The 12,350-nt window shown below is 58.1% G+C and overlaps 6 protein-coding genes across 6 annotated transcripts; 3 read left to right on the top strand and 3 right to left on the bottom strand.

The window, feature by feature from the left end:
* Nucleotides 1-1,169: 1,169 nt before the first annotated feature.
* Nucleotides 1,170-2,670, top strand: TRAVEDRAFT_63542 (uncharacterized protein; the record flags this gene model as incomplete). The annotated part of the gene is made up of 5 exons (XM_008037594.1): nucleotides 1,170-1,611; nucleotides 1,675-1,744; nucleotides 1,801-1,836; nucleotides 1,955-2,274; nucleotides 2,319-2,670. The coding sequence occupies exons 1-5, from the start codon at nucleotides 1,412-1,414 to the stop codon at nucleotides 2,668-2,670; spliced, it is 978 nt and encodes a 325-aa protein (XP_008035785.1). The 5' UTR covers nucleotides 1,170-1,411.
* Nucleotides 2,671-3,158: 488 nt separating this feature from the next.
* Nucleotides 3,159-4,639, top strand: TRAVEDRAFT_163797 (uncharacterized protein). The gene is made up of 5 exons (XM_008037593.1): nucleotides 3,159-3,255; nucleotides 3,316-3,475; nucleotides 3,542-3,664; nucleotides 3,723-3,801; nucleotides 3,855-4,639. Exons 1-5 carry the CDS (start codon nucleotides 3,195-3,197, stop codon nucleotides 4,035-4,037), a joined length of 606 nt encoding a protein of 201 aa, XP_008035784.1. The 5' UTR covers nucleotides 3,159-3,194; the 3' UTR covers nucleotides 4,038-4,639.
* A 1,154-nt stretch (nucleotides 4,640-5,793) lies between these two features.
* On the bottom strand, nucleotides 5,794-7,110 carry TRAVEDRAFT_163791 (DUF689-domain-containing protein; the record flags this gene model as incomplete). The annotated part of the gene is made up of 3 exons (XM_008037592.1): nucleotides 5,794-6,081; nucleotides 6,140-6,835; nucleotides 6,900-7,110. 3 exons carry the CDS (start codon nucleotides 7,108-7,110, stop codon nucleotides 6,020-6,022), a joined length of 969 nt encoding a protein of 322 aa, XP_008035783.1. The 3' UTR covers nucleotides 5,794-6,019.
* A 348-nt stretch (nucleotides 7,111-7,458) lies between these two features.
* Nucleotides 7,459-8,707, bottom strand: TRAVEDRAFT_163787 (ferredoxin reductase-like C-terminal NADP-linked domain-containing protein). Its single transcript, XM_008037591.1, has 3 exons — nucleotides 8,131-8,707; nucleotides 7,672-8,078; nucleotides 7,459-7,601 (listed from the first exon to the last, which is right to left on the bottom strand). The coding sequence occupies exons 1-3, from the start codon at nucleotides 8,698-8,700 to the stop codon at nucleotides 7,493-7,495; spliced, it is 1,086 nt and encodes a 361-aa protein (XP_008035782.1). The 5' UTR covers nucleotides 8,701-8,707; the 3' UTR covers nucleotides 7,459-7,492.
* Nucleotides 8,708-9,739: 1,032 nt separating this feature from the next.
* TRAVEDRAFT_163784 (uncharacterized protein) lies at nucleotides 9,740-11,201 on the top strand (the record flags this gene model as incomplete). Its single annotated transcript, XM_008037590.1, has 5 exons — nucleotides 9,740-9,967; nucleotides 10,040-10,221; nucleotides 10,244-10,346; nucleotides 10,418-10,785; nucleotides 10,858-11,201. 5 exons carry the CDS (start codon nucleotides 9,740-9,742, stop codon nucleotides 11,084-11,086), a joined length of 1,110 nt encoding a protein of 369 aa, XP_008035781.1. The 3' UTR covers nucleotides 11,087-11,201.
* Nucleotides 11,202-11,449: 248 nt separating this feature from the next.
* On the bottom strand, nucleotides 11,450-12,261 carry TRAVEDRAFT_44887 (uncharacterized protein; the record flags this gene model as incomplete). Its single annotated transcript, XM_008036890.1, has 4 exons — nucleotides 11,450-11,973; nucleotides 12,036-12,091; nucleotides 12,146-12,195; nucleotides 12,238-12,261. The coding sequence occupies 4 exons, from the start codon at nucleotides 12,259-12,261 to the stop codon at nucleotides 11,450-11,452; spliced, it is 654 nt and encodes a 217-aa protein (XP_008035081.1).
* Nucleotides 12,262-12,350: the final 89 nt, after the last annotated feature.

The following is a 12,350-nucleotide window of genomic DNA, read 5'->3' as shown; positions in this document are numbered from 1 at the left end:
CGCGGACCTTGCATGATGACATGCAGAAGCCTGTGCATATATAGAACTGCTCGAAAAGTAGACACACCTTCCTCTAACGAATGAAACCCGTGCTATAGATATACATCGAAGAAGAGCACGTAACGCTTCGATGCCTGGAGGTGAAAGTTGCTATGCATGCGCGGGGGCGCACTACACCCCGCGGACCTTAACGTAGATACTGTTTATGATCGAAGACCCTGAATAACATGGCGTAGACGCTCGAAGAACCCATAGGCTAAAGCTCAGGCAGTTAGCTGAAGCTACGCACCTGGGCATCGCGTATGGGAACGTGGTTCCGAAAAGAACTCAAACCTACGGTGGAATTGGGCTCATAAACCGGCACTTCTGCGGAAGACAGTCGTTCCTTCAAAACGTCTCCACCCGTAGCACTTTGACAAAGAGACTAATCCGATGCGTTTGATTCGCGACGACGTGTACGATAAGAGGCTTTGAGTGCAGCAGGATAGACGCGTGGGATGCGGACCTTGCATGAATACATAGATAAGCCTGTGCATATATAGAGCTGTCCGTAAAGTAGATACACCTTCCAAGGAATGGAATGTGTACTATAGATATACAGGGAAGAGTCCGTAAAGCTACAATGCTTGGAAAAGACTTTGTAAGGGTGACTATGAACACGAAGCGCAACTCAAACAAGATCTCAACGCAGACATAATTGTTGCTACAGGTTGGTGCACTATTCATAACCGGATACCCTGACTAAGATGAGGAAGAGGCACGAGAGATATTCGCCGCGCTAAGGTCGAGAAACCCATAGACTATGGCTCAGACAGTCTGGAGCTACGCACCTAGGCATCATGGGAACGTGGTTCGGAGAAGAACTCACACCTGCGGCGGAATGCCCAGCGCCCCGAGAGTATGCGACTGAGAAAGCTTTGCAGCTAGCAGAGTCAAGTACACAGCGTCCGTAACTCGAGAGCGTCGAGCCTGGCGTCGGTGGCGGGAAGAGAGAGAGCAAGACGATGGCCCGGTTTTGGGTCGTTTGTACGTGTGTTCCTCTGCTTGCCGGTGCAAATTTGTTTTCTCTGGTTTTCGGGAATTTGGACGCTGTATGAAGGTGTTTAGGTCGTGGCTGAAGTACACAAACAATGCACCGACTCTCTCCCGCCCACCACCTCCCGTACGATGCTGGACGTTGCTGGCGAGCTGCACGCTGTGGCGGGCACAGGCCGCGCGTGGGCGTCGCGGACCTGGTCCGAGCGGCGTTGGGAAGATGCTGACATAAGCACGTTGGACTCGCTCAGAGCTTGCCGCCGCCTGGCTTGTTCACTTTGCCATTGTGCTCCTGCCCTGCCTTACCTGTCTTACGGTCTGCCGGTCTATCCTTCCTTAGCGGTCTTAGCGGTCTGGATACCTGACGCTCACAAACATGGCTTCACAACAAATGGGCGTTATGCCCCAGGAGATGATGCACAACCCACCGCAGCAAACACCACAACCTGTAAACTACTACTCGGACACGACTACGACCTCAAATGACCTATCAGGCGGCCTGCCTATAAACCTGGACTCTCTGCGGGATGGACCTCCAGGAAGCAAGCCGTTTTACCCCTACTCGACCCTTATTCGGTGTGTTTTCTTGGTGACGGGATATTCCGCACAACGTAGCTTATAAGCGTTTTCGTGTCGCAGGTATGCGATCAAGGGCTCCCCAAACCAGAAGCTGCTGTTGGAAGATATATATTATGCGATCGAGTCCAGAGTGCGTGGTTTGTTTGGCCGCGTATGTGCTAGTTACGCTTACATGCCTACCCCCAGTTCCCCTACTTCCGAACCGCACCTCCGGGATGGAAGGTGAGCTTTAATTCATTAGTGACTATCATAACCCCTGCACAACGCTCCCCTCGCACATCTATCTTCCTTGTGCTCAGTATGCCCACGAACGTTGGTGTTGACTTTGATGACGCTGTAGAACTCTGTCCGACACAACCTCTCTCTCAACCCATGCTTCGAGAAGGTCCCCAGACCTCTCACAGATCGTGGGAAGGGCTCATATTGGACGGTCAACGATAATGTCGACCCTCGTACGGGTGTACATCGTGTGCGCAAGAAGAAGGGCAAGAATGCCAACAAGGGCTCGCCACCTCTCGAACATCAGGATATCGACTACCATCCAGATGCAAGTGGAGCTCACTTCGACCCCAATAGCCCGTATGCTCCCCCTCCCCAAATACCTCCCGGCGATGCAGGCCCGAGCCGCCCACCTCCGTTTGCCGTGCCCCCGTATCCCACGTACGTGCACCGTGTGATGTTACAAGATGTCCTTCGTCTCACAGAATGCCCAGATCTCCCTACAGCTACGACCCGGCGTTTCCCCCGGTTATGCCGCCCCTCTTTCGCCCAGACGAACAGTTCGAGGTCGACGAATCTGGTCAAGTCATATGGCACGCGCAGTGGCGGAAGGAGCTCGCGCAGCTGCAGCAGCTCACGGAGGAACAGGAGAAGCAGGGCGCGGACCAAGAGTGGTACCGCATCATGCTCTTCCGCGTACGGAGCGCGATGATTGCGCCGCCGCTGAACCCGGGCGAGCCCGTACCCAACATGGCTGGGCCCCCACCGGGGCCTCCCCCACACGCGATCCCGCCGCCGAACGCGGGCGACGTGCCCGTGCCGATGCCGGAGCAGTAGTGGTCCGGTTTGAACGACTGGTTATGCGTTTACGACATGACGAGAGAAGGGATTGTACTGCATACGAGCGGGAGCAGGCGGTTGCTGCGTGCGGGTCTTCGTTGGTCGTTTTATGCATGTCCTTATTCCGAGTCAACTTTCTTCTGTACTTAGCTTATGCCTTGGGCATCGTTTAGTGGAATGGCTATCGCTACTCTGTACTTGTTTTCTATGCAAATCGTGCTCGCACTCCCTCGTGTCCATGTTCTTCGCACCCGCATACTGCGACAAGTACGATTATCCATTCGTCATCCGTGGTTTAACTATTGACATAATGCACGGTCTGATATCTGATTGTCTATAGAGAGCCGTACACACTTTCTAAAAATGAGGAAGGGTTAGCAATAGCAAAGGATGTAACTGCGAAGCGGAGGCAGCGCCCCGGCAGGCGCGCGCTCGGGTGGCTGAACTTGACGCGTTCGCGTTTCCTTCCTTTACCTGGACCACCACTTAACGCAGAGCATACTTCCTTACATCTCAACAAAATGACTTCCCATGCATACGAAGTCGCGTTATTTGGGGAGTTCTTCCCTCAGGACCTACCAGGTATCTAATCACCAATTGCCAGAGGCGTGTGCATCCATGTGGCTAACACCTCCATCAAAGCCATATTGAACCGCTTCACCTTGCATAGCGAGTCTGCGCACCAGATGCATGCGCGCGAGATCGTCTTCGAGCCGTTCGACGCGCAACATCAGCGTGATTCAGGCACCGAGCCAGTGCTGCTACGCGCGCGGAAGGAACTCCTTGAGCCCGATGCGAAGTGGTGAGTCTCTTATACTGTGCCGTATGCGTTGATACCTATGCTTACATGCCTGCTGTTGCCCTGAAGGCTTCTATACTCGTATCTAAAGCCGGAGTCAGTGCGCGTACATCCCGAGGCGACAGTGCGCCCTTGGGCGACATGCCAAGTTGTCGGTGAGGCTCTCGAGCTCGCATCGGCCTTGGGCTATGTGTGCGTCCTTACCAAGCATGCGTGCGTTTGCGGCGTTATTCACCTTCGACATATATAGCCGCAGATCACAGATATACAAGAGGGGCTACGTCTTCAGGCGAGGAAATCTCGTCATTCAGATGTTCCAGCAGGAGCACGTAGGTGCCATTTTGTGGAGTTCACGCAACGATGCTCACAAGACGTATTCCAGGTGGACCCAAAGACGGGAAAGGTCATCCCGGCGCACGTAGACACGCTCTGGGAAGTGGAGGTGAAGACCGCCGCCCCCGTCAGGAATACCCAAGAGACGCCCCTCAGCCAGTCACTCGACGCGGTTCTCGCCGTACAGCTCCTTATGAAGGGGTTGCTTGACCTCAGGCGGCAGGATGTATGAGTATGAGATGCACGAACGGTGGACTACGCTACTCTGCTACAGAGGTTTCGTTCCAGCATGGCCGCCGCCACTACGTTCCTTCGTCGTCCTCCTCCTCGCCACCAGAATCTCCCCAATCGACCTGCTCGTCATCCGCAGCCCCATACCCAGCGAACGCACTGTCGGAACCAGGGTCACGCAGCGCACCTGCGTCGCGGAGCTTCTGCAACATGGCAGCCAGCACCTCTGGGTCTCCTTCATACTCCTCGTCGGTCTCCCCTTCGGCGTCCTCGTCGCCCCAGTCATCCTCACCCTCCTCGTCCCCACTCTCCGCATACCCTCCAAGCAGGTTCAGTACGTTGCGTTCCTCCTCGCCTTCGTCGTTCTCCTCGCTGCCATACCCGCCGAGCAGCCCGCTCATAGCCTTCTTCGCCTGCTTCGCGTTCAACTTGCGCCGCTTCGGCCGCGGAGAGTCGTAGTCGTCATGTACGACCGCGCCCCTGTCGTCCACGATGGTCCCCTGGAACGCGTCCTCCTCCCAGATTTCAATGGTTGGGAATTCGACAAAGTGCTTGTGCTTGAGTATGGCGCCTAGGGGTTTGCTCGGGTCGAGCTTGTAGAAGCCGGTGCGGAGGAGACGACCGGGTTGTGGAAGAGAGGGTCGTGTGTTTAGGGACGCGAGGGGGTCGAGTGGGGTGCTCATGACGCATAGTGGCAAGGTAAACGAGTCTGGTACGTCCTCGTCAGGCAATACAAGACCTTGTACCCACATCGGCGGTGTTTTATCCTTCTTCGACTTGCTCCGCTCGAGTACATGCGCGCGCAAAGCACTGAGCAGCGTCGTCTCTAGCGTGTTTCGATGACAGACGAGTGAGAACGGCGGCTCCGGCGGCTGGGAAGGCGGCGCGAGCAGATTCCGTGGGGGATGGAACTTGAACTCGACCGTGAGCAGCGCCGTCCTGTTTCTGCACAACAAAAATATATTGCGCCCGTCATTACTACCACGTACGCTAGCAGGGGCAGAGGGGGGGCGGGGGCGTACTTGAAGTCCCACGTCGACTGGTTCAGCGTCCGCCGCTCCATCCCGTTCGGCAGCAGCTCGAGCTCGATGTCCCGGAAGTCGAGCTGCATCTTCAGCACGTCCCGCTTCGACGCGGGCTTCCCAGCCACGCCGCCGCCTCCACCTCCTCTGCCGCGGCCACGACCGCGCCCTCGCCCGCGTGCATCCCGCCCGCCGCGCCCGCTTACGGAAGCCGTGTATCCGCCCTGCACGATCTCGCGTCCCACGTCTCCGACCTTGCGCCCCACTTCTTCGAGGAACGTGTAGTCATTCATGAGTGTGCCATAGCCGTACTGGTTCATTGGAACGTAAGCGGCCTTGTTGCGGATCCCAGAGCACCCCTGGCCAAGGGCCTTGTGTTTTGTGGAGCAGGAGAGCGAGCACGTCCGGGTGGTGCAGCGCGGGCAGGTGTAGATCGCCGGGTGGGTCTGGCAGACTGCACATATTGGTGACTGGCGCTGGAGTGCGTCAGATGAGCTTTCCGCTTGCTCGGCAGGTTCTGAGGGTGGGTCTTGGAGGGCGTCCATGCTGAACGGGAGTGAGACGGTGGTGGAGATGGAAGAGAGTGAGCACGGGCGCCTGTGGTCAAAGTTCAGGAAATTCACGCGAAGACGCGACGCGTGTGGGGAGCTGTGTGGGGCGCGAGAAAAGCGCTTGCAAATATTCCGTATATCGTTCGGAAAAATACACATAGAGCGATTCGCAACAAGGCACGGCTGAAAATTGACATAGGTAGGAACGGAAGCGTACAGAGTGCAAGGATGTTTCAAGAAGTAAACGATGCGATACTCATCGCGAGAAGTAGGTTAGATTGTAGACGCTTTTTACATCGTTGGATACAGAGATGCTACAACGCAACCTTCTATGCGTAGGAATGACAACAATAGGGCAGCCGATGGACGGTAACGGTCCGCGTTCGCCTCGGGGCGGTGGGTATAATAGATTAGATATCGTCCATCCCGAAGTCGATCTCGACCTTCTCGCCTGGCTTGAACGCGGGAAGTCCTAGAAAAGAAGCGTGCATTAGGATATGATACACACGAACGAAAGAAGACGAACGTACCTCTGAAGGGGCAACCTGAACACCTGAACGCATCGCCCAGGTAGCAGTTCCCACAGCTGCTCGTTACCTTTGGCGCAGCAGACGCAGCAGCCATGAGACGGTCCTTCTCGGCCTGCGTGACCTCCTTCGCCTGCCCATCGGGTGCACCGTCGAGCAGCACAACATTGCTCTGCGCGAGCTCCTCCGCCTCGAGCTCAGCCAGTCCGCACGTGCAGTTCTTGCACGCCTTCTTCCGCCGGGCAGCCCCGCGCACCGCGGGCTCGCACACCGCTGGCCGCTCGCGGTCAGCTGCCGTCAGGAGGCTCTCCGCGTCGATGGTGGGGGTCGAGGGCGCGTTCAGGGACCACAGGGCCTTCTTTGACGCCTTGCGGTCCGGATCCGCCTTCTTGCGGAGCGGGAGCGCCGCAGACGGGGCGGTTTTGAGGGAGACGGAGGGCGCCGCCGAGTGTGCGGGCTTCTGCGCGATCAGGGCGCCTTCCTGGTTTGCGCTGAGCACGACGAAGCCGGAGAGGGTGAGCTCGGAGGGGAGATTGGGGAGCGCGGAGTCCAGGTTTAGGATGTGAAGCGTTCCCAGGGCTTCCAGGCCTGCGAGTAGCTGTGCAAGGAGCTGCGATAGCCGGGGGGCGAGCGCATTGTACTCGACGGGAGAAAGAGAGACGTGAACGGACGCAAACGAGGAGGGCGGGAGGGCGGTGGCTAATAGCAGAGCAACACAGAGGGCGTCAATGACGTCGGGATGGAACGGCTCTGGAGCACACACCTCCGTCCAACAATCTGTCGACCATGTGTCTCTCGACCGTCCGGGACTGCTCGAGCGAGGTGATCAGCGACTGATACCTGCCGTCCTGGGCCGTCGCGGGGGATCCGATGGCGAGTGCGGGGCCCTTCGCAGGGACGGCCGCGGCCAGTGCAGGTTTCTCATAGGACTGTGTCTGGGCTGGTGGCGAGAAGTACACTGCTGAGGGAGCCATTGCGTCTAGGATGGGTGTGGGGGGCGCTGGGGGACGTCTGGATGCGACGATGGAGGGGAGGATGAATAAGTAGGAACGGCCGAGCGTGCTTAGATGAGAGTTTTCTCGGAGAAGAGGAGTCTTAGTAAATCGCGCAGGCGCCCGCTTTCTACCGCGCAAGTCATTTTGATCTCATCTCGTCACAAACTGGAGTCATTGTCACTTTCCTGCATTCCGGCCCGGCATTCCGCACGGAGGGTCCACTCATGTTCCGCTCATTTCTCGTCCTCGCAGATTAGCCTGCAGATCGTCTGCCCTTGCGTTCTCGACCGCCTTACAGGCCGCAAAGCAGTGCCCAGCATCATGTCTGCAAACTTCTCAAATAGAGGCCCCCAATGGGAATCTACAGCTTCCAAACGGACGCCTTGTCGTACCCCAGCTCCCCCAGCGCCCCACCAACGTCGCCCTGTGAGAAGTTTCGGCCGAAAGGCCCAGCGATGGCCGCCACCATTCTGAAAATGGCAGGAGAAGCTGCATCGTGAGCCCTCCACGTCTCTGCGTCTAAATGGGTGTGTCACGTACGGGTCCGGGCCACACACGAGGAACATGACCTTCTTGCCGGCCTCGTTTCCCAGCGATCGTGAGCTCGACGATGCGCCGAATAGACTTCGCCACCAGCTCTTCGAGCCCGCGCCCATCGCGTCTTCAATTGCCGCCCTCCCGATGCGACCCACGGCGAGCGTGGACGATGGCGCCGCCGGGTGGGATGGGCCCTCGGAGGAATCAACGAACAAGCGCAGGTTTAGCTTGTCCGGATGTGCCTGAGAGTAAGCCAAGAGGGGCCGCAGCAACTCCGCTGGCGGCAGTTCTGTCGGCCGACGGGAGGAGTGTAGCAGCGTGAATCGCGTCTTGGACTTCGGGGAGGCTTGGCTCAAAAGCTCCTTATGAATCAGCTGGTAGAAAGGCGTGATACCCGTGCCGCCCGATATCTAGTGCAAGGTTAGGCATAGCGAAGGATAGATTGTTAGACAGAGAACGCACCATAACGACTTCATCCCATTCACCCTCCTGCCATGGCCATGTTTTCAGTGGGCCGCGAATTTCAATCTTGTCTCCGACCTTCTTCGAATGCAGCCACCGACCCACTTCGCCCCGCTCATACCTCTTAATCCAAAACTTCATCCGGCCCTCGCTGTCCATGCCCTCCAGTGGGGTGAAAGGGCGTTCGACTTGGATGTCGTCATCTTTGATGTATATTGACCAAATTGGCTGGAACGCGGTCTCGTTAAGGGAGGGTATGGATTGTCGGGGTACGGTGAGGGTCATAAGGCGCGTGTTTGGGTCAGGACATGGCTCTGTCTCGGTGATTTCAACTGGTGTGAAGTGTGTTGGTGAGAGCAACGAGTTCTTCTTGGTCGGCGCAGCCCTAGACTGATCCGGCCATAGAAAGTAGGACGCTATGAGGGCGCCAGAGCCGAGGCCAAAGAGCAAAGAAGTCGAGCGAGCTTTGGATGGAGAAGACTCTGAGGCCTGTGTAGACGCATTCCTGGCGATCTGGGATAGTGCGTGCCGCCGACAAGCAGGCAAAGAGCGGAGAGGGAGGCGTAACATCGTCGACGTCATTGACCCTGCCGTTGAGTACCGCGTCCCAAAACGGATGGCACAAAGCTCTTGCCAAACAAGCGCAAGCAAGACGTCACGATCACGTGGGGAACAGAGTACCTCGGGCGCGAAGTTGATGGTTTGTCCTTGGTCTCCTCTTCTCCTCTCTCATCTCGCCTACTCTACCGCCGTCGCTCCTGGACGGCCCCCACATCCGCTGCGCGGACTAATCCTCACTCTTTAATCTACAGACACAGCTAATTTCTCCACCATGCAGCACCTGCACGACTACGGCTACGCGCCCACCGCCTACACTAACGATCCCTTCACCTCGTCTACCCGACCAACACACGTCTCCCCCTCACACTCGCTCAACCAAACGGCGCCGGCGCCGTTTTTCCCCGACACGCCTTTTGGCTACCACACGAACACACACGTCGTCTCCGACCCGCGCGTTTCAACCTTCCAGATCCGCCTGCCACTTGCCCCCGCGCTCGGATTTACCTCCGACTTCCAAGCTAGCGCATCGCGCGCAGGACACTCCACGTCGTCATGGCGTCTGCCTGTGGACGATGACAAGTCCTCTGCTCACTCCTACGGCTCCGGAATGCGGCCTCAGCCTTCCCTGGCGTACATGGGTTCTCTGCCTGTTCCTGTGTCTGTGTCTGTACCGCTGCCCGACCCGCTCTCACTGGCGGCATCCTACATGACGGCATCCCATGCCCTCATGAACGACTTGAATCCCTCGTTCAGCCTTCACACCTCCGCCCCCCTTTCCCTCGCGTCTCGGCAACATGAACTCGAATCATCAACGTCATCGCTGCAGCTGGAAGACATCTGTTATCTTGAAGCCGTCGAAGATCGCGGCTTCATGAGTGCGTCAGGGCCCTGCGCATCTGCCACGTCCGAGTCGGCCTCGCCGATGCTCCTCGACCAGCCGTACTCCGAATGTCCTGCGGCGGACTTTTCTGCACCAGAATGGTCTTTGCCTCGTTATTCTCCGCCTTCGTCCTACTGTAGTCTGTCTGGGTCTGATGGCAGCTTGTCTATGTCGCCGAAAAAAGAACCCGAAGACGACTACTTCTGCTTCTCTCCTACGCTCACAACTGACGATGGCTTTGGTCCTGCGCCTTTGCTGGGCCTTTTCGCCGATGTGAACATGCACGAACTAGCAGTGGACAAGCAATCACCCTCTGCATGCGTCAACCCTGCGGATGTCATGGGATACGCGTCTAAGGAGTCTACCCCGGAGCCCGATTGCGAAGACTCGCCGGATGTCTCTAGCCGCTCTTCGACTGGCCACTCGACTCCTACTGTATCATTACCCGAGGCTCCCATGGACCAACAGCTCTCTCAGACGCCGGACTTCACTAGCGACTTCTCTGAAGACGTCGTCATCAAGGATGACTTCGCCGAGGATGCGATATCTGCCATTGTCTCTGTTCTCAAGTCCTCGGTCAAACAGGAGATTCAGGATCCTATGGAATCCATCACGGAAGAGACTCTCCCCCCGTATGGTTCTATCCAACAGTGCGAGCTGGTCGCACCGCAGCCTCTGTACCCAAACCAGATCCCGGGGTACCCCAACAACAGTGCCGGCGTGCACCACCCCAGCCTCGCATACGGATCCGGCTGCGGCAGTGTCCCCTTCCCTGGTCCCAGGATGCCTCTCGTGGATATCCAGCTGCAGCAGATTCAGCAAATACATGTCCCGCAGTTCGGCGAGTACTCATCCTTCACACTCCCCCAAGCGTACGGAGCGCTTCCCACGGCACCCGTAGCTCCCGCGGCATCCGTAGCCCCCGCGGCCCCCGCGCCTTTGATTCCCTCCAGCCCGGTGCTTAACGCGCACACTGGGATCGAGCTCGACGACCTGCGGCGGCGGGCGGCGGACTTCCGCCTGCGCAACCCGAACTCGGAGCTGGACCGGAGCTTCCTCCAGTGCTTTGCGGGCCGGCTGAGCGACCGCGGGGAGCTTCTCGACGAGTACAGGTGCTATGTTGTCGGGTGCGGGCAGCGCAACAAGCGACGGGACCACATCCTCGTCCACGTTGGTTCGCACGTCGAACATAGGCCGTGGCAGTGCAAGGATTGGTACGCCCGCTTCTCTTGCACAAGGCGCACCTCGAGAATACACGTTTGCTAACGCGCATTGGTGGCTCGCAGCGGTATGCGGTTCCTGCGGAAGAACGAGTGCAAGCGCCACGAGTCGAGCCACGAAGGACGCAAGCCGTTCTCGTGCCAGATCTGTGCGCCGTTCCAGGACCGCAGCTTCGTCCGGCAGGACTTGCTGAAGCGGCACATGCGCGTCACCCACGGCGTGAACGACACTTCGCGGGCTTCGAGGAAGCGGATGGACGGGCGGAGGGATGAGAATGTGGAGAACTGGCCTTGATTTTATTTGGGATGGAGGTCGTGGAGGGGCGGTTGTGGAGGGACACCGTGGCAGGCGGGGTATTCTCGTAGTCGTATACGATATATATGCCCGCATCACACATATCTATCATGACAGGATTTATATTGCGGGATGGTACAACATGAGTCGTTCGGATAGCCTGACCGGTAAAACGTACACTCAGATGATATGAGGATGAAGACAATTCGATAGTTGATAACATGACAGCTGCTCAGCAGGATGGCGTTGACAAGCAGGACTAGACGACCTGGATCTTTTTTAGCACATTGTCTTCTGACTTGGAGGACTAGCTTACCACAAGGTAAACCAATTCCACCGTTCGCTCTCCCCACGAGAGAGACCTCAGATCTCGAGGTCGGCGGACAACTCGGGGCCGCCACCCTCGCCAAAGCTCTCGCTCCAGTCCTCCTCTGTAATCTGCGCAGCCGCAGGGCCCGTCCTGTTCGCGCCCTCGTACGAGAAGCGGAACATGCTCGCAGGCAGACTCTGCGTCGCGACGCCCGCGGGGCGGCTCGCGCTCCGCTTCAGCGGGCGGATCGCGCGCTTGCTCTTCTCCTCCGCGGAGAGCTTCGGCGGCGGCGCGGGACCCTCCTCGTCGTCGAGGCCGAGGTCGAGGTCGAGGTCGTCCGCGTCGACGTCCGCGTCTTCTGCGTCGGACTCGGGGTTGTGCACGCGCTTCGGGCGCTGCTGCGGGGAGGAGGGCGCGGAGGCGGTGCCTTTGTTCTTGGCGGCGCGGGCGGCGAAGAGGTCGCGCATGGCGTCGTTGGCGGAGATGAAGGAGGGCGTCTGGGTGAAGGGGAGGCGTTTGCTGAGGATGGAGGGGTCCGCGGGGACGGAGACAGTGCGCTGGAAGCCTTCGGTTACGCCTGGAAGATGGTGAGACTTGGACGCGCCCGGTAGGGGAAGGAGAAAGAACAGGCGGACGTACTCTTTCGTACGCGTGAGCCTACATTCCGTAGTTGGAGGAGCGTATCCTCGTCGACACTTGAAGAGGGAACGCGTAAACGCGAGATGTGTGCACAGTGGAGAGGCGCGTACTAGTTGAATGCAGGGGGCTGCTCCGGGGTGGCGTTTGCGGTCTGCAGAGCCTATGAAAGACAGCCAGAGAGTGAGCGTTTGCTAGCGGGAACATCGAGACATGCTTGTCTGACCATGGTGCAAATGCGGGGAGTGGGCTCGGTATGAGGCGGTAGGAGAAGAGCGCGTACGCGAAGTAAGCGCAAGAGGAGCTCGCCTTCCTCGA

This window comes from Trametes versicolor, assembly GCF_000271585.1.
Source record: "Trametes versicolor FP-101664 SS1 unplaced genomic scaffold TRAVEscaffold_3, whole genome shotgun sequence".
Classification (NCBI taxonomy): Eukaryota; Fungi; Basidiomycota; class Agaricomycetes; order Polyporales; family Polyporaceae; genus Trametes; species Trametes versicolor.
Note: the sequence above shows the minus strand (reverse complement) of the source record. Positions and strands in the feature narration are given on the sequence as shown.